Source organism: Protomyctophum bolini (assembly GCF_963924005.1).
Source record: "Protomyctophum bolini genome assembly, chromosome: 20".
Lineage (NCBI taxonomy): Eukaryota > Metazoa > Chordata > Actinopteri > Myctophiformes > Myctophidae > Protomyctophum > Protomyctophum bolini.
In genome coordinates this window covers 5306475-5327016 of record NC_137881.1, presented here as the reverse complement: position 1 = coordinate 5327016, position 20542 = coordinate 5306475, and the positions used below count along the sequence as shown (strand labels likewise).

At 43.0% G+C, this 20542-nt stretch overlaps 1 protein-coding gene across 1 annotated transcript in view; it reads right to left on the bottom strand.

Annotated features, from left to right (window-relative positions):
- LOC308335917 (solute carrier family 24 member 2) overlaps positions 1-20542 on the bottom strand; it is a gene marked incomplete at both ends in the record, with an annotated part of 80466 nt that overhangs the window by 30227 nt on the left and 29697 nt on the right. Inside the window, 3 exons of the mRNA XM_080793140.1 lie at positions 10088-10102; positions 14791-14899; positions 18642-18689. Of these exons, the coding sequence (XP_080649266.1) occupies positions 10088-10102; positions 14791-14899; positions 18642-18689 (172 nt within the window). The remainder of the gene's footprint in view (positions 1-10087; positions 10103-14790; positions 14900-18641; positions 18690-20542) is intronic.

The following is a 20542-nucleotide window of genomic DNA, read 5'->3' as shown; positions in this document are numbered from 1 at the left end:
GTGTTAAAAGACGATGAAAAACACAAATGTTTGCCGGGTGGAACTGGTGTGAACTGAACATGCAACAAAAGAGATGAGAGGCCTCCACTCCTCTACTATACACACAGTACACAGTACACACACACACACACACACACACAGTGTACACACACACACACACACACACAGTGTACACACACACACACATACACACACACGTATGGGTTGTTCAAAGCCGGGGGGAGAGGAGAGGAGAGGAGGAGGGAGGGGGGGTATTGATGATGAGTTGGCGTTTTGTTTGTTTGTGTACACACACAGTGTGAAACAACAAACAATTATTTTGATTCCCTTATACTGTTGTTAGTAGCGACTGTAGTTACGGTATATATATATATATATATATATATATATAAGTATATATAAAGACAGTCAGCACATCTATTTGATGAAAGAGTTGGGAATTAAAACCTGACGCAGTATAAGCTGAACACTAGAGAGGAACACAGGAATAGAAGCAAGACACCGCAGGAGTGCTATACTGTGTAACCTTCCTCCCCCCTCCCTCTGTCTCTCTCTCTCTGTCTCCCTCTGTCTCTCTTTCTCTCTCTCTCTCCCTCCCTCTCCCTCCCTCTCTCTCCCTCTCTCTCCCTCTCCCTCTCTTCCCCTCTCTCTCTCTCTCTCTCTCTGATGCTCTGTCTCGGTGGGAAGGAGTCAGCATCTGTACTGTAAACTAAAGCACTTTTTTCCCCACACAGTTTTTACACTGGGCCGCCCGGGGACCCGTGTTTGTTTGTTTGGGTCGTGCATATGGGCACATTTTATTATAACACTTGATTCTGTGAAAATAATAATAATAATAATGACGAAGGTCATATAATATACCCTTTCTTTGTGGTTTAATATATATATATATATATAATTATTTTTTATTATTTTTACAGATACAATGTGTTATGGTCATGGTTCACCAGGAAAACCATGAAATGGGTATAGCAAAAATCGTGGGATAAAAAAAAAGATAAAGTATAAAATGATTCACCAGATATTATTATAGGAGCCTGGACGGCTTCATGCAGGTTCCAAGGCTTCAAATAATGAATCTAAAATATAAATACAAATCTCTATGGGGAGGGGGGGGGGGGGATAATAGGCTTTCTATTCGTGGCGCCACAAAATGGCCGCCATGACTGCTACGCCCTATAGTTTATCTATAGCATCATGCGTTGTATTGTATTCCTCCCTCACGGAGGTGTAGTGTTACCATCCTGTATACGCTATACTTTCTCTAGCATGGAGTCATCTTCTGCATGCCTTCTCCATCCCATTTTGGTGTTAGCATTATGTTATGCTTTAGCTATTGAAAAATAGCAGATCTACAAGCTCATAGCGAGCCACCGAGTGGCGCGCTATGAGCTTGTAAGGTCTGCTATTTTTGAAAAAATTGAAGAACCACTGACATAGAAACATAGCTTTTTCAGAAAACTGTCAGGATGCAGGCCTATAGAAGACATTTTTTAGAATCTGATCTCAGGTCAGAATGGGCTATAGCATGGAGCCATCTTCTCCATGCCTTCCTTCTCTATACCACTGCTTGGGTATAAGTATACTTCGAGTATACTTTCTCTAGCATGGAGTCCATCTTCTCCAGGCCTTCTCTCTCTATATATATACCACTGCTTCTTGGGTACGTATAAGTAGGTCGGAAGTGGCTCCTTGTCTGCATCGGCTGAGCAATGAGGGTGTCTGTCCCCGAGTCCCTCGCACGACGCGCTGGAGCAGCGCTTTTCAACCCTTTCAACCCAACATCAAGGCTCATTAGGTATTCAGCATTTGAGCCACGGACGGACCACCATTTGTGACCAAATTTGACTGAGGGACTCTTACACTGACTCACTTACTAACTCGCTTAAATAAAATTCTACAAAGTAACTAGTAGTAATTAAAGTTTTCAAATAAATGTAATGGAGTAAAAGTACAATATTTGTATTTCGAGATGTATATAGTGGAGTCGAAGTGAAAGTATTGGAAATTGTAAATACTCAAGTAAATTACAAATGCTTCAAAATTGTACGTAAAGTGCAGTACTTGAGTATACTTTACACCACTGATTACACTTTAGCTACACTACCATTATATATTGTCCTCTATACGTTCCCTGTAGTTATGGTATTTCAGCATACAATAAGGTCAGACTAAAGAGGTCGACTTGGAGGCTTAATCAGCAGTGGCGTGCACTGTGGACCATGGTGACATTGATCAATTCTTGATTAAAAAAAAAAAAGCTTCTAATATATTATTTATGCCCCAAAATCTCATACAATTATAAGGCAACTGGCCCAGTTCCACTCGCTGCACAACATGGGTGCCCTTTTTTCACTTGAGCACCTGCCCCTCTAAATGTCTGTCTGTGCACGCCACTGTTAATCAGGATTTTGTCCAGGACTAGACTGAGCTGTGGACATTGCTCTCTGCCCTTGTGCTTCTATGTATTTAACTGTATTTTCTTTTCTGTTTTTGTGTCAAATGTGTGTGTATGTGCAAACTAACAACAACTTCATTATCCCTATAATAATATAATATAATAATATAATATAATAATATAATAATAATACTATATACTATACTTACTATTACTATTATTACTACTTACTATAATATACTATTACTTATGACCTATTTTACCTACTTTCTCTTTCATCATCTGTTCTTCCCACCATTTCCCAAAATGTATACAATGGTGTAGCGGTCGTATTTTCAAAACAGGAATTTGGCACATTGAGCCTATACACACTAGTTGCAGTGGATGTGTATACATGCACGCAGGCACGCACTGTAGTGTACACAAATGCACACGCGCGAGCACACACACACACACACACACACACACACACACACACACCAGCTCAAAGAGCATCCTGTTCATCTCCGGCTCCCGCGGACAAGTGCCTTGAATCCCATACAAATTGGGCCGAATTGGTTCTGAAGTGCTCTATTGCCGCGAGGTTGGCCTCTTAACAAGCAACCATGCACTGACTCGGCTCCGAGGGCAATTAGCCCCGCCGTGCCGTGGCGTGGCGTGCCGTGGCGGGGGCACAACGGAGTCATCTTGTTGGGGCAAAACGAGGAGAGCTACAGCCATGGAGGAGAGCGACATTGTGAATGATGTTGTTGTTGTTTATACGGAAATGCATCATGTTGTCCTTGCAGGGATGACCTCTGTTTGAGTATACAGTGTTTGACTGTGTGAGAGAGAGAGAGAGAGAGAGAGAGAGAGAGTGGGAGAGAAAGAGAGAGAGAGTGTGTGAGTGTGCGTGTGCGTGTGTGTGTGCGTGCGTGCCTGTGTGCGTATTTTGTGTCTAAGTGCGTGCATGTCTGTCTGCCGGGGGTTGGTTGGTTGGGGGGGGTGTCAGGGAAATTCACAGTCTGTACTGGAGCGAAAGGCTTTTAACATTGATTCTTTCACCCAGCCGGCAAGCTGGGAGGGAGGAGCCAGGAGGGGGGTGGGGCTGGGGGGGGCGAGGGGGAGGGGGGGGGGTGGGGTTGGAGGGGGGGATAGGGGGCTCGGTGCGGCTTGGCAGCGTCCTTACGTAACGTAAAACAAAACCATATTTTTCTAACGATTTCAACGTGAGCTGCTATTGGGCTAATAACATGAGAAAGAAATAACGAAGTGAGGAGGAATTAATTAATAGTATAGGCTTATTAGACGCCATCAAAATGTGTACTACTATATATATGTGGCTGTAAGAGAAACGGCCTCTCTCCCATTGTCTGTTCATCGCCACATAGAGGACACACTGCATCATCATGTTCAGCCACCGTACACTACAGTACTCAGACATACTGTATATAATGTCCCGTCCCCGTCAATACAAAGTGACGTAACGACACCAGCAATTTTCAAGGCCGGGGACAATGACATAATGATCTGTCGTAAGCCGTCCAATGGGGTCAGCAACCCCGCCTCAACCTTGCAGCCCAATCACAACACCAGTAGAATGTGATCCCGTTAACGCGGTGTGGCAGAGAGAGGCTGAGAGGGAAACATGTTTGTCTTCTAGGAGGTGATCCTTTCTGCACGGTTTCATTGTTCAACTCTGTATATGCTCCTATAATGGGCAGTGCATGGCGTGCACAGACATTTAGAGAGGGGGCAGGTGCTCAAGTGAAGTGAAAAAAGGGCACCTTGTGCAGCGCGTGGAACCGGGCCGCTTGCCTTAATAATAGTGTGAGATTTATAGATTTTCCCACGGGGCCTAAATAATATATTAGAGAAGCTTTTTATCAAGAATTGATCAATGTCACCATGGGCCACATTCTGTATACTGTATTTTTTTTCAAAGGGGCACATTTGTCCAGAGGGAAAAGGGCAGGGGGTGCTCTATAGCACCCCCTATAGTGTCTATCTGTGCACGCCACTGCTAATGGGGTTTGACGTACTATATATATGAGTGCAGCCAAAGGTCTTAACCATCAGTGGACACATTCATCTATTCATTTCGTCTTAATGTATGATGAGGTGTATTTTGTAATTTCGGCGGTCCTCCCTTGAAAACGAGATGGTTCTTAATTCACACGGGGTTATTCCTATAATAAAGACATTTCAGACCTTTAACCTCAGACTTATTTAGGACTATAGTATAAGTACGGCTATAGCTCCACAAATCACTCAGTCAATTAGGTGACTGAATGGCTATACTGTGAAAGGGGGGATGGCTGCTTATTGCCTTGTTATTGACCAAGCACACACACACACACACACACACACACACACACAGCTCTGTCAGTGTGAATTGGCCGAGCAGACTTTAGTCCAGAGCTACACTTTGTGAATGCAAACTCTGAGTCAGTGAGCCGCGGGTTCTGCACCACTAGGCACTGGACCAGCACAAAATGTGTGTGGACATGTGGGCTGAGTCAGCACCAGGTCACCCCCCCCCCTCTAGCCCGGTCTGAGAATCTCATCGTCAAATATTCGGGGAAAACACTAAAACAGCGACCCCTGAGAGACTATACCCCCCTAGCCTGGTTCTGTACACTAGCCCAGTAACGTGGGAAAGCACCTCTTGCAAGGGTATAGGCGAGCAACAGATGTTTGTAATCAAGATATATACTGTATATAGCAATATAGTTGATAATTGGAGCACCCTAAGGTGAGCGGTTAAGGCGTGTACCACATTATAGGCTCTATAGATGCCTGACAGCGAGTTACCAGTTCGTTTAGGCGGGCCGGGCGGACATTTGCCTCATGTCACTCCCTAAGACAAGTAAAAAAGATAATAATAATAATAATATAATAATAAATAAAACATCCAATGCACTAATTAGGGCATTCAATATTGACGTCATAAATCAATATAAAAGGCAAAAGGCAAAGTCAAAGCCTAGTTTGACTTTTGCCAAAGCCAGCCTGTTTTATGGTGAGGTCAGCTTTGGCAAAATAATGAATATGAAAAGCCTAATACGACAAATTTATAGTTTGTTGTATGACAGTGTTGCTCAACACATACAGTATAATGTCTTTTCAACTGTAAAAAAGTGATGACATTGCATCAAACACTATCTTTCAGTTGAGAATGTGGCATTTCTGCTGAGCGATGCAGGTTGCTGCTGTGCGACTGAAGTAAAACATAAATGTTACCACCATAACAATACAGACATCACTGTGCGCCGTGTGCGGGGGCAGAATTCACATCTGTAAATGTGTGTCGTCACTAGAGGAGCTTATAGTGCAAGGTGTACTTTCAATTTTCAAAGTGAACGTTGTCTATGTGAGTGGTGTTCTGTTCGGATGGCTTGTTTTTGTCCATTCGCTCAGAGTTCAGTGTGGTGAGAGCAACTACTCTCTCCTTTTCACCCCACCCATCCCTCTTTCTACTTCAATATTTTATGTCTCTCCTTCCTAAGTGATATTCTTTGTATAGCTCCACATACCAAGGTTTTCTCTTGCAGAAATAGTGCTAAAAAAAGGGGCTAAAAACGATTCTTCTCTCTTTTTTTTTAAGATAATTATAATTGAGACATCCTTATCATTATTTATATAAAATATACTTATTTTGCCTATTATGAAAGCCAAACAATATATTCAAACCAATATCAATCGTTATACACTGGTGACATTATAAGCTTTAAACAATCTGCAATTTTCACTCACTTGCACTCTCACACACACACAAGCTTAAAATTGTAAAAACCAGCTTAACTGCATGTTAGGCTAAAATAAACAGGCTAACAACAACTCTATATGATTACGGAGAATGTTAAGATTTGCGCTTAAAGACCATACCAGCCTTTTTTGACATGTGGGTCCCTTGTCTCTCTTTGGTGGGATTTCAGTCCTCAAACACACAGTGCCATGCGTGTACAATGTAGGCATTAGCCCTATTTGGAATGAATTGAATGAATTGGACACTATTTTCTATCTGTATGGTATGTTCATGCAAGATAACTACAGTATATCACATCTGCAGTGGTTGAAGGTGGCCTCCCTACACTTCCAGTGTGAAGTTTTGACCCTGGTGTTGGGCAGGATCCATCTATTGACTGAGTAAAGTAGCCGTGCCTGGAGCACATAATATAAAGCTCAATATCTCCCCCCGGACAAGCAGGGATTCCTTCCTGTATGAGTGGTATACCCCTTGAGGTTAGACCTGGGTTTAACTAAACTAAATCTCTCCACCCAGAGAGGACGTAAAACTTAAGAGACTTTATTATACGTTTTGAGAGGCATCATGACTTCAATAACAATCGATATATATGTCAACGACAGAAAAATATATATCTAAAAAAACTGTTTTGAGAAATTAAAACCCTGTCAAAGTATACGAGTGAGAGGATCCAAATGGGTAAAAGAAAAAAGGCTGGCATGCATGGTTTTTGCATGATGTATAAACAACAGCTGCAGCCTGTGGTGTTTGCTACTACAGTATAAGCCACTCTGCCAGTTTTCTCTCTATAGCCAGGCACACGATATAATAATCTCACAACGTATTTCTCCCAAAACAATGAAACGTGTAGTTTGTTAGCTCAGAGCTATAACAAATAGGTCTTTTTGTTTTTGGGGGAGGATACAGTAAATTAGAGAAGGAACTCACCGGAGTCCGCAACCTCGGAGAGGCTCATTTCAGGGAGGTCCCCTGTTAAACAACACACATTTCTCCAAGTTGGGTTTGGGCCTTATTGGGGGGGAACGCTTCAGGGGCATGTGTCCATATAGCCAGGGGTGCACATAACTGGCGCGCAAAGTGCGCATGCGTTGCCAAAATGTTTTTTTTTTTTTGCGCGGCAGATCAAACAATATGAAGCTCTCTTGCGTATACGTACCGCTGCCCGCCAGTACCAACATTTAGTAGCTCTGGTGTCACGTATACTACAAATGTTTATCTACATCCTGTAAGCAGACTTAGAAATAAAAACTAGCGTTGACTAATAATTACAAGTGACTCTTATTTTGAAGAGTTTCGGGTTGTATAACCAAGCTGCTATATGACAAGTTGTTATTCAGTTCCAAGCGCTATAGTCTAACCAAGTAAGTTAGTAAACAAGAAGCCACATGGATTAAACACAAGCTTTTTAGCCAAAGTTAATATATTTTTTACGATATCAAAACCATGCATTATGTGACTTACTTAAACAATGTACACACTTTGGATGTACATGTAAATCATGGAACCTTCCGCAGCATTAGGTTGAGTATAGTTCATTTTATCTGCATGTCTCATGCTGGCTAAATTTAAACGTTGTGGTGGCAGTGAGTACACTGTAGACGAGACGTGCAGACACCGCAGTGCGCACCAGACGACGTCTCCAGGTGCTCCTCTGAGAACTATAGCCCAACAAAAAGTCATGTGCACCCCTGCATATAGTGTGCGTCTGTAAGTCCCCAACAACCCCTTTAACATCAACATCCATGTTTTTTTTTACAGCCAGCACCATTCACTCTCCAGCTTTGGTGTCAGAGAGAAAATAGTCCATTTTATAAAAAAATGTGAATTGGTCCTTATAGATTGCACAAATCAGGAGCCAATCAGAAAGTATGTCAGTTTAGTTTATTTATCAGAATATATTTTGTTCGATCATTTGCGGATGTCTGAGTGTTGATCTCCCAAGAAAAAGGTTAGCTCAGAGCTATAACAAATACCGTATATTTCCAAATAGTAGCCCTGGAGTTTAATATGAACGAAATCGTTTTTGGACCCGGCCAGGGCATTTAAACAGAAACCAAGCGGCTTACAGTATTTTGCAGCAGGCTTTTTTATTTATTTTTGCACTGTCCTGCACCGGGGCATTATTTGGTTACAATTCCGATTAGGCTGAATAAACTGCAAAATACTTGCCCGCGGGCGGACCCAAATTAGCCTGACGAAACTGCAAATAACTGCTTTTATTTGGACGGGGGGCTATTATTTGGACGAAGTGTTTTAATACGAAAAATCGTGACAACAAAGACACCGGGCATTTAAATTAAAAGGAACCGGGGCGGCGGCGGCTATTTGAGGCAAGAATTAAGGTGCTACTATTTGGAAACATACGGTAGGTCTTGTTTTTGGGAGAGGATACAGTTAAATTAGAGAAGGAACTCACCCGAGTCCGCTACCTCGGAGAGGCTGATTTCAGGGAGGTCCTGCACTGTTAAACAACACAACATTTCTCCAAGTTGGGTTTGGGACTCTTGGGGAGAATGCTCAGGAGCGTGTGTCCATTTGGCATGCATAGTCCCCAACAACACCTTTTAACCCTTTAAACCTCCCCATCACGGCTTTACAGCCAGCAGCACCGTTCACTCTTCAGCTTGGTGGTGTCAGAGGAAAATATACTATAGTCCTTAGTGGTGGATTCTATATATAGGCACGGGTTTGGTGGATTTAATTGTTTTAAATAAAATGTTGAATTGGTCCTTTAATTAGATGCACACAAATCCCGGAGCCAATCAGAAAAGGATTCATTATGTTTAATTATCTGCCAGTTTTAGTTTTTCATTTAGTTTTTTTGTGACCAAAGTCTTTATTAATCATTTTTTCATTTTGATGAATTGAGTTAAGATTTAAAAAAAAAAAAGTAGGACATTCCGATTATTTGCGGATGTCTTGAGTATTGATCTCATTATTCCGGGGAGACTCCCCAGACCTTCTTGAAAAGAGTCATGTCAAAATGACACGTTTCTCCGCACACAGAATGTGCCTATAACTGCTCAAATAGTGTACGATCGATAATAGTTTGATGAGAACAGCTTGGGGTAAAAAAGCTTGTTGAGGACTAACTAATTTTAGCCCGTTTGCCATTAATTGCTCTGTCAAGCTCTTATTGACTTCAAGTCCAAAGGAATGGCAGTTGAAAAAGGGCTGACACCTTTTCCTCCAAAACGCTCTATCTATGCAAAACAACAACCGCGTCACGTTAAAGGCTGACTGATCATTGAACTCCCCCTCATTCCCTTCATGCTGGTCTTATTACTATATTTCACTTGACTTTATATAATAAAAAGACACTAATTGGTACAGTAAATGATAGTGGTCATAAAACTACAGGGGGCAGAGCTTTAAGATATACTGTACAGACAAGACCCAAGTTGGTTATTATAGCATAAACACAGTGGTTCTCAAAGTGGGTTCCAGGGGACTTAAAATGGACCCTTAATTAATACAGGTCTGTAACTCTGAGAGTTTTCACACGATGGAACCAAAATGGACCCTGTTTACATGTAGGGTCCATTTGGGTTCCATTTGTACACTCTCAGAGTTCCAGGGGGTCCTTGCTTTTGAGAAACACTAACACATAGATTAAGATTACTACAGTTTTAAAGAGGTATACAGTAGGAGGAGAGAGAGAGAAACAGGGGGTTCATGGGGAAACACGATGGTCATGGAGGTTTTTCTACAGAGAGAATATATCAAACCCACAGAAGATAGAAACAAATACAGTACTCGGACAGCACAGAGAAGAGTGGACATAACTCCAGAGATGTTGAACAGTACAGTAACATGTTGGACAAAACGGTTTGTGGGCAAATGGGGTTTTTTTTGCTCCCAGACTGTTGGAAATGACCACACACATAGTTTTTGGGGGGGAGGGAGGAGAGGAGGAAACAGAAATTAGAGAAGGAACTCACCGGAGTCAGCAAATTCTGAGGGGACAGTAGAGGAAAATAGAGATGAGAGAGACAGAGAGAAAGAGATAAAAAAAAAAACCACAGGGTAACGTAAGCTGATAGGAAACATTGCATCATTTGGACCGAATCAAAGAAAACAAAAAAAGTACATTCTGAACAGGTCAACTTATGTCAGATGAAATTAAAGGTGACAGCGGAGAGAAAAAAATAACCGTTGGAAAACAAAAACAAACAAACAAACAATTAAATATGTTAGGTTGTTATGTTAGATTTACAGGTGAATAAAAACAGATGATAAGTTAATTCAGGGATTTGAGCTTTGCGGCACGTGCATGCATGCTGAAGCATACACAACGCGTGCACGTGCACACACACACACACACACACGCGCGCACACAACACGACAAAGACGTAAGCGCACGCACACACGCGAGCACGCACACACACACACACACACACACACACACACAGTCGCACGCACACACACACACACACACACACACACAGTCGCACGCACACACACACACTAACATCAGAAACTGTGGAACTGACAGTAACCAGCCTCAACAACCAACCGACTTATTTACAGAAGTGTCTATGAAAAATGCATGGGTTCTGCAGCACTGCTGGCTCTCTCCGCAGCCCCACCAGAACTCGTAGCACGCAATAACGAGAGAACGAGTACAGCACTGACTTGGAAATGCTCTCTCTCTCTCTTTCTCCCCCCCCCCCCCCCCCTCTTACTTTCTCACGGCAAAGACCAACAGTACAGGTACAGTACGTCGATATGCATGGATGGCAGAGACTCACTCCCTCGTTATCTCTGAGAGGGTATTATTATAACCATGACCGACATGTATAGTTTTGTTCTGCTTGTTCCTGTTCGTCTGCAAATTATCCACGTTATTCAGTTCTGCGGCTAATCAATGAAAAATCCAGAAAAAGAAGCAGGAAACCCTATACACCATTTTGTCAGGTCTATTGTTGGAAGACAGATTTTGCCGACTAGACCATTTTGAAGTCAGGATGCAAACCATTGCTCAGCAGGAAAAACAACAACACACAATTTGGACAAGGGCAACTGTGTGGACAAAGATAAGATATTAATTTGCAGAACAAACAGAGTAAAAAATAAAAATATAAAGCATAAACTGTACTGTATGCTGTAAACTCAGTTTATATCTCCATTGCACGACCGTGTCACTCTGAAAAGAAGACATTCAAAAGCTGACGCTTGGTTAGAAGTTCTGCTCTTTTTTGACAAAACGACACGGTCAGTCAAAGGAGTATAAAGTAGGCGTTGCTTTGATAGATAACATAAGGATAATGCAATTCAGTTTGAGCACATATTTTGAGGACATAATGTTTGTCAATGTCCTAACTTATATGTACGGTACAAGACTGAGGAGTCTCTTTTCCATCAACCTTGTGTTCCTTTTGTAGATGGTATGGCGACTACAAGACATATCATCAACTAACATTCACAGATAATCCAACTATGCATGCAGAAACGTCAAAGAAATCCCCTGAAGAAAAGGCAGGTCGAGAGCTCTCGTGCTCTCGATCTGTGAGCAGGCTTGATATCAACATTAATTAGTTTGACTAAAGGATTAAAACCAATCACAACAAGTGGCTCAACAATCGCATGAATGAGGTCGCAGTGAGGGCAGTATATCATATCGGCCCAGATGATGCCTTTCGTTTTTTCATTTACTGCCCTAAAAAAACATTAAAGTCCATAGACTTGGCTGGCAAAATAGATTACATACAGTACAACTACCCTAAACAAACGGTTCTTTTCTAAAATTACAAAAAAGGGTGACATTATCTTTGACAGTCGTTCCATACAGTCTGTCTCGGCGCCTGTACGGCATAGCTGTCTGCTTATTGCACGCTATAAATCCTTCCTTTTTTGGGGGGAGGGGCTGGAAAATATATAGCGACCCTAGTATAGCGTCTTCCCAGGTGTATTAACGTTAACATTAATTCCCCGTGCCAAGCTACGACACTGCCATTTAGCATCTCCTTCAGCGGTTAGGCTAATAGACTTTCATCCTGGATTAAAAAGGGAAATGATCTCTTCCCAACACTTTGGTCTTCATGCGAGACTGAGCCAGCTAGCATCTTCTCACAGATGCTCACTTTCTAAACGGTCTACCCGAGGGATAAATGTGACATACGGTACCATGTCATGTACTGTATGGATTAACAAGGTATACATACATGGCTGACACATTTGAAACACCCTCATCCCTGCTATAACTGCTAACTTGGAAGACACTGGATTGTGGCTTTGGTATTCAAGGCAGGGTGTCACATTTATCATTGGTTTGACTATCAGCGATACAGAAGTGGATATATGGTGATTCATAGCTATACCAAGAGAGAGCAAACCAGAAGTTCAAACCACCAACAACATGTTTTAGGTGCTCATAAAAACGCCTTGCTTCCAGTGAAAGAGACAGCGATCAACAGCTGCCGTGAGTGAGTGTACATTATTGCCATGTCAATTGGCGCCTAAACAAGAGGCTCATCAGTCCCCAAATCCAGGGATATTTATTATATATCCTTTTATCCTACTTTGAGAGAACAAGAGCAAGCCTGTAAAAAAGAAAATCTCATTATCTATCCCTATAAAGTGATCAAACTGAAAATAAAGAAGATATGACCACTTCCGTATCACCATATCAGATTCAAAAGGAAATGTTATGCACATCACATTCACGTCCATGTATTTTGTCGCTGGTGCACGACACAAATACTTACAGCATCACTTGTGTGCGTGTGCGTGTGTGTGTGTGTGTGTGTGTGTGTGTGTGTGTGTGTGTGTGTGTGTGTGAACGTGTGTGTGTGCGTGCGTGTGTATTGGAGGGACACAATTGCCATCGACTGTTCTATTTACTTATTTATTTTCCCAGACTGGTGTTGGTCTAAAGCGCAGTTCGTCTAGATGGCATGCTCGCCTCTCGCCGCAACGACCGCTCCGTTCCGTTTCTGGCTACGTGCAGTCGCTCTCTCTCTCTCAGTCTCAACTCGATCAACGAGGCGCCAGACAAGCTAATACACAACAAGTCGTTTGTCTTTGTAATATGCTGGCTGTGTGGGTGTGAAAGAAGCAAGAATCAAGTGCTGCTATGACTGACTGACTGATCAGATTACTCTGCAGCGCAATATATGGGTTGAACAAACAACGTTGTTCAACCCTGTCAGTTAAAGTGTGAATCAAAGTGCACTGTGGCATGTACAGTACGTGTGATCGTGGACTCCTTATTAATCGAGGTGAAAACACGCAATTAAATGTCATTGCCGGTGTCTCTAATTGTAGGCTGCTATACACAGCGTGGAATATAGGAGGTGATTATCTCGCAGACTGTGTTTAAGCATTTTAGGTTTATCTTCTAGATTTACGTCTGCTCCACTCAGATATCGGTCCGTCATTTTGAACCGTGTGTTAATTAATAAACTAATCTATTATGTTCATTATTTATTCTGACTTCCTTTTTGCTATAGTGATGTTTATTGAAAGAGAAAGAGAGAGAGAGACAGAGAGAGAGAGAGAGAGAGAGAGAGAGAGAGAGACATGTGAGCAGAATAAATTAGTGTGAATGTGAGTATTTTTCCTCCTTGACCTTTCCTGCCGTTTGGAACGTTGCTCACTGGGTTTTGTGTTTATAGCGTTCCACGAAGCCCACATCAGTTGAAGCACAACCTCCTTTTATAAATCATTACATTTTTTGTATCATTTCTTTCTTTGCTATATCAAGTATCATTGACAATAAAAGCCTCTTTGAGCTATATGGGAATATGTGGGCTCGAGTATAGTGACTCCACTACACCGTGTGCCCCTCTGCGCCGTGACGTCATGTGACCGGGTCAACCAATAGCAAGACAAGGAAGGGGGGGGCTGTGACACCACGTGGGTCAATGTGTCATCATCGAGCCCACACTGTTTCTTCAGGAACAGCATTTTCTAGTATTATTATTATTATTATTAAGTTTCAATGAGCACAGCTGTCATTTCCTGGAACCTAGAGGAGACATATTGGGCTTATGAGAGCCGTCGTTAATTAACAGGGACATTTCACTGCTGGAACTCGATGTTAATTGTATTTGTAGTAGATAACAGTTGCACAATTAATTCGAAAAATTTGACCCTATAATAATATGGGCCAGAAAAGTAATGAAGTCTGTGTGAGTTTGACGATAGGGTTTGACTGCATAATAGCTGGCTTCCTACAATGCCCCATAATGCTTTGGTGCACCCATGACCCCTCCTTGAGGAGAGGAGGGGGGAGGGCTGCGTGGGGGGAAAAAAAACACATATTACACACATAAAAACGCCCTGTGGAAAGTGTTTCTTGTGTCCTAGAAGTACAGTAAGATCTGGTTTGCAAGAGGGGTGAAGAAACGGCCCTTGTTTTAACCTTTGTGCCCTTGTTTTAACCCATTTTGGGCAGGAACCCCTTTTGGTGTTAGCATCGTGTTACGCTTTAGCTATTGAAAAATAGCAGATCTACAAGCTCATAGCGCGCCACCGAGTGGCGCGCTACGAGCTTGTAGGTCTGCTATTTTTGAAAAAAAATCGAAGACATTTTTAGAATCTGATCTCAGGTCAGAATGGGTTAATATAATGAAACTGTCAGGATGTAATAAGACATTTTTTTAATCTGATCTCAGGTCAGAATGGGACAGGCGGGGTTTACCTTCGCTTAGCGGGTCCAGCGTGTGGATCATCAGCTGGAAGATGCTGTTCCTCATCAGGCTGTTGTGCAGAGAGGCGGAGCTCCCTCCCCTCTGGAGACGAGGCCTGGCCTGTTATAGGGACGAGGAGCAACGCGTCAGCCAATGGGTGATTAGGTCGTGATTATATACAGTGATGTCATGATGTCATCCTTTTTTAGTGATGTCATGATGTCATCCTTTCAGTGATGTCATGATTACAGTACAAAGTATATAGTGTAACCTGTCCCTAGTGTATATAGGGATCTGCTTCACATGCAGAAGCATCACATTAAATAACCTGTTCAACGATATAGTCTTGAAAACATTGTTTTGGGGTGCATTTGTGTGTGTGTGTGCGTGTGCGTGTGTGTGTGTGTGTGTGTGTGTGTGTGTGTGTGTGTGTGTGTGTGCGTGTGTGTGTGTGTATGTGTGTGCACATGCGTGCGTGCGTGCGTGTGTGCGTGCGTGCGTGTCTATGATTTTGCATTTAAATCTATGATTATGCATTTAAACATTATGCATTTAAACATTATGCATTAAAGCATGCCAGCAATGAGTAAAACTCTCCCCAAAAAAAGTGTAGGCTCTGTGACACATCTAGGGGCCACAATCTGCATTCAAAGATGTTCCTAGAAGCTCTGTCATTGTTCGGAAAAAAACCCCCAATGACTAAGCTTCTAGGAAAATCTTTGAATGCAGATTGAGTCACAAAGACCACATTTTTTGGGGGAGAGTTTTACTCATTGCTGGCTGTCTGAATACCAAAAAAATAAAATCAAAAAAGGTCATTAAAATGTTGACATATTATTGCTTATATATAGCAGCTTTATGGAGTTGAATACAACTCTGGATTATGCATAAACACAGTCTGACAACAAAGCCAAGTATAGACACTGCTGTACAATAAATACTGTATAGTCATTATTTTCCTGATTAACACCAAACAAAGTACTTATTTTCTATCAGTTAGCCTACACAGCCAAGGAAGCTTAGAAAACAAGTCATCTTTTGGGGCGAACTACTCCTTTAATGTCACATTTTTGCGGCATGACAGGAAAGCAAGCGTTGCTTATTTTCATTTCACTTTCACTTAATTTCCTCACCTTACAGAAAAAACGTATACAAGCTATTTGCTCACAAATATATTGCATCTATTTTTATTATATATTATTATTATTATTAATATACAGAATTACAAGAATATTAACTATATTCTCATTATATTATTAATAATAATATTAATTTATTTTGTTTTATTATTGCAATTTTCTTTATTTTATTTGTACTGGTTGTCCACAATATAATTGAGGAAGTAAGTACAAAATCCTCATCTGCAGCAACCCCATTAAGTGTACCATGCAACCCATTATATAGACAAATCTATACACACTGCGCTAAGGGTTGAGGCAAGCATTCTCAGTTAAGTACACCTTTGAGTTATTTGGGTTTTTTTTCTTTCAAATGAACACAAGGGAATCCTCACAAGGTCACTCTGGTGGTTTAACCCATTCTGAACGGGAACCCATATTGGTGTCAGCATCGTGTTATGCTTTAGCTATTGAAAAATAGCAGATCTACAAGCTCATAGCGCGCCACCGAGTGGCGCGCTACGAGCTTGTAGGTCTGCTATTTTTGAAAAATCGAAGAACAACTGACATTTTTAGAATCTGATCTCAGGTCAGAATGGGTTCATCAGACCAGTGTGTGTCCAGTGGAAAACCTCGTATGAATCTGATCTCAGGTCAGAATGGGTTAAAGCTGAACTTGAGAACTGTGGGAAATCGGCCACCATTGCAGGTGGCAGCTGTTTGGAGCACACATGCCCGCCTTTGGCTCGCCCACCGACGATGCGTAGGCACAGTCTGGAAGGTGTCAGCTACTAATTCACAAGCCCATATGGGTGTGAGCGGGGCGACAAGGGAGAGACAACAGACCGGCGCGGCGTGCCAAATGACAGGAGAAGGCGGTTTTAGTGGCGACCAACTGAGAATGCTTCCGTGCAAAACATGGCTGCGACAAACCGCTATGATCTGGCTTCTGAACTTGGCTTATTCTTTTTATAACCCATTTTGGTTAAAAATATCTATATATTTTTTAACCATCCCGGGGGGAAAGAATCTGTAAAATCTGCAGTGTTAATGGAAAAAAAAAATTCATTTTACACTCTCAGGCCTCATACACGCATATCAAACGAACACTCTGTGTTCCGTTTGTGTTTCATGGCCGCCGCAATTCTTTTCCAATGGAAACAAATATTTGTGTTTGATTGCCCCCCTCCCCCCCATCAAACACAAGTGTTTGGTCAAACCACGTGACTTCCATTGGAAAAGCATCGGAGGCGGCCGTGAAACAAGACAGAACACAGAAGTGTGTGTATGAGGCCTCAGAGGGTAAAAAATGAACACATTTATTTGACTGTGTTTTCATAAAGTACCGCTCATGCAGCGACCGCTCGGAACCGAGCGTGGCTCAGTGGCCACCGTTCGGATAAGCATAGCCGGCTCATTGGATCCACTTCACACTCGACGTCGCGGTTCCGTCGTGGGTATATATACGCGGCAACGCGCCACGCCCAGTGTGAAGTCGATTGGATGAGAGGTTCGCGAGATATATAATACTGTATACCGCCGCGTGGCTGTTCGTATAGCGGAGCCACTTTCTGGAGAAACCGCTCATCCGATCGACCGTCAGAGCAGATCGGATGAGCTTCAAAGGTTCTCGAGCTCTATATGCAGACAGACGGACATTAATGTACATACCTGTACATACACAGATTCCTGGAATTCATAGATAAGACATGGCATGGATCAACACATTGTTTTGTCATACTGCTATTTTCCTGTTTTTGCATGCTGTGTATACAATAAGTAGCGCTAATTTTGCTGATGCTCTCATGACTGAGCATGTATACTAATGTATGTATAGTACAGTACAGGGCAGTGGTTCTCAAACCCTTTCAGGCCGTGACCCCAGATAATAATCATATTTGAACCTCCCCACGCGAACACATTAATAATCATATTTTTCGGGCACTCGGGCACGAAGCACAGGAATTGAAGGAGTCGAGGCATTTGACTAAATGTTGTGAAAATAGCCGATCTGGAAGCTCGCAAACTGAGTTTGCGAGCTTCTAGATCGGCTATTTTCAAAAAGTTTGCCCTCTTTTCTTCTTAGGCCGATATTATTTGACAATTTGGCTGCAATGTTTGATCAGTTTTATAGTTTGTTGATTACTTGATTTGATGCAGTAAAAAAAGGTCTTAAACGTCCTTAAATTGTCACTTCACCGTCATCTGGGGAGCCCCCCCCGACCCACAGGTTGAGAACCACTGGTATAGATATATTTATTTATATAGGGGTTCTTCTTCCTCAAGGACAGCAGGACTTGTGGCCGCCGGCCAGCACTCAAACCTGGCAACCTGCGCAGCTTAACAAGAAACGTCTCCCTGAAAAAACTGGGTCTCCTTCTTGGGGAGAAGGAAGTATACACTCTGCGGCAGAGTGGCTAAACTGTCTGTTCTGCATGCAGGGAGAGAAGGCTGAGGAGGAGGAGGAGGTCTGGTTGGTAACAGAGGACATATAGACTGTCTGTCTGTCTGTCTGCATGCAGACAGACAGGCTGAGGAGGAGGTCTGGTTGGTAACAGAGGACATATAGACTGTCTGTCTGCATGCAGACAGACAGGCTGAGGAGGAGGTCTGGAGGTAACAGAGGACATATACTGTAGAGCTATACACACCTATACATAGAAACAGGGGACAACATAACATAACATAACATAGAAGAGGCAACAGATAGAGATAGAAGAGAACGTCAATCAGACAGGACATACCGACAGTCTGCTGTCATCCTCCGCGGCCCCAGGACTTAGCTTCTCATCCAACACAGAGAGAGAGGAAGTAGAAAAAGGGGGGGGGGGAGGAAGGGAGGGGGGGGGGGGGAGGAGAGAAAACAGGACATAGATGTGAAGCATGCCGCAGACACAACCAGACAGACAAGATGAAACGACAGTAGAGAAGACGTTACATTTACTACAACGCAGCAACATGTGATGGTTGATGATCGGCTGTCTGTGACGTGGTTGGAATATTATAGGAGACTTGAAGGACAAATACCTCCCCTGCACTGCACTGCACTGCACTGTGCTGCATGGTACTGTGCTGCATTATGCTGTACTGTGCTGCACTGTACTGTGCTGAATTATGCTGCACTATGCTGTACTGTGCTGTGCTGCATTATGCTGTACTGTGCTGCACTATGCTGTACTGTACTGTGCTGCATTGTACTGTGCTGCATTGTACTGTGCTGCACTATGCTGTACTGTTCTGTGCTGCACTGTACTGTGCTGCACTATGCTGTACTGTTCTGTGCTGCACTGTACTGTGCTGCACTATGCTGTACTGTTCTGTGCTGCACTGTACTGTGCTGCATTGTGCTGTACTGTGCTGCATTATGCTGTACTGTGCTGCACTGTACTGTGCTGCATTATGCTGTACTGTTCTGTGCTGCACTGTACTGTGCTGCACTATGCTGTACTGTTCTGTGCTGCACTGTACTGTGCTGCATTATGCTGTACTGTGCTGCATTATGCTGTACTGTTCTGTGCTGCACTGTACTGTGCTGCATTGTGCTGTGCTGTGCTGCATTATGCTGTACTGTGCTGCACTGTACTGTGCTGCATTATGCTGTACTGTGCTGCACTGTACTGTGCTGCATTATGCTGTACTGTGCTGCACTGTACTGTGCTGCATTATGCTGTACTGTGCTGCACTGTACTGTGCTGCATTATGCTGTACTGTGCTGCACTGTACTGTGCTGCATTATGCTGTACTGTGCTGCACTGTACTGTGCTGCATTATGCTGTACTGTGCTGCACTGTACTGTGCTGCATTATGCTGTACTGTGCTGTGCTGCACTGTACTGTGCTGCACTATGCTGTACTGTGCTGTGCTGCACTGTACTGTGCTGCATTATGCTGTACTGTTCTGTGCTGCACTGTACTGTGCTGCATTATGCTGTACTGTTCTGTGCTGCACTGTACTGTGCTGCACTATGCTGTACTGTTCTGTGCTGCACTGTACTGTGCTGCATTATGCTGTACTGTGCTGCACTGTACTGTGCTGCATTATGCTGTACTGTGCTGCACTGTTCTGTGCTGCATTATGCTGTACTGTTCTGTGCTGCACTGTACTGTGCTGCATTATGCTGTACTGTTCTGTGCTGCACTGTACTGTGCTGCATTATGCTGTACTGTTCTGTGCTGCACTGTACTGTGCTGCATTATGCTGTACTGTTCTGTGCTGCACTGTACTGTGCTGCATTATGCTGTACTGTTCTGTGCTGCACTGTACTGTGCTGCATTATGCTGTACTGTTCTGTGCTGCACTGTACTGTGCTGCACTATGCTGTACTGTTCTGTGCTGCACTGTACTGTGCTGCATTATGCTGTACTGTGCTGCACTGTACTGTGCTGCATTATGCTGTACTGTACTGTGCTGCACTGTACTGTGCTGCATTATGCTGTACTGTTCTGTGCTGCACTGTACTGTGCTGCATTATGCTGTACTGTTCTGTGCTGCACTGTACTGTGCTGCATTATGCTGTACTGTACTGTGCTGCATTATGCTGTACTGTTCTGTGCTGCACTGTACTGTGCTGCATTATGCTGTACTGTTCTGTGCTGCACTGTACTGTGCTGCATTATGCTGTACTGTACTGTGCTGCACTGTACTG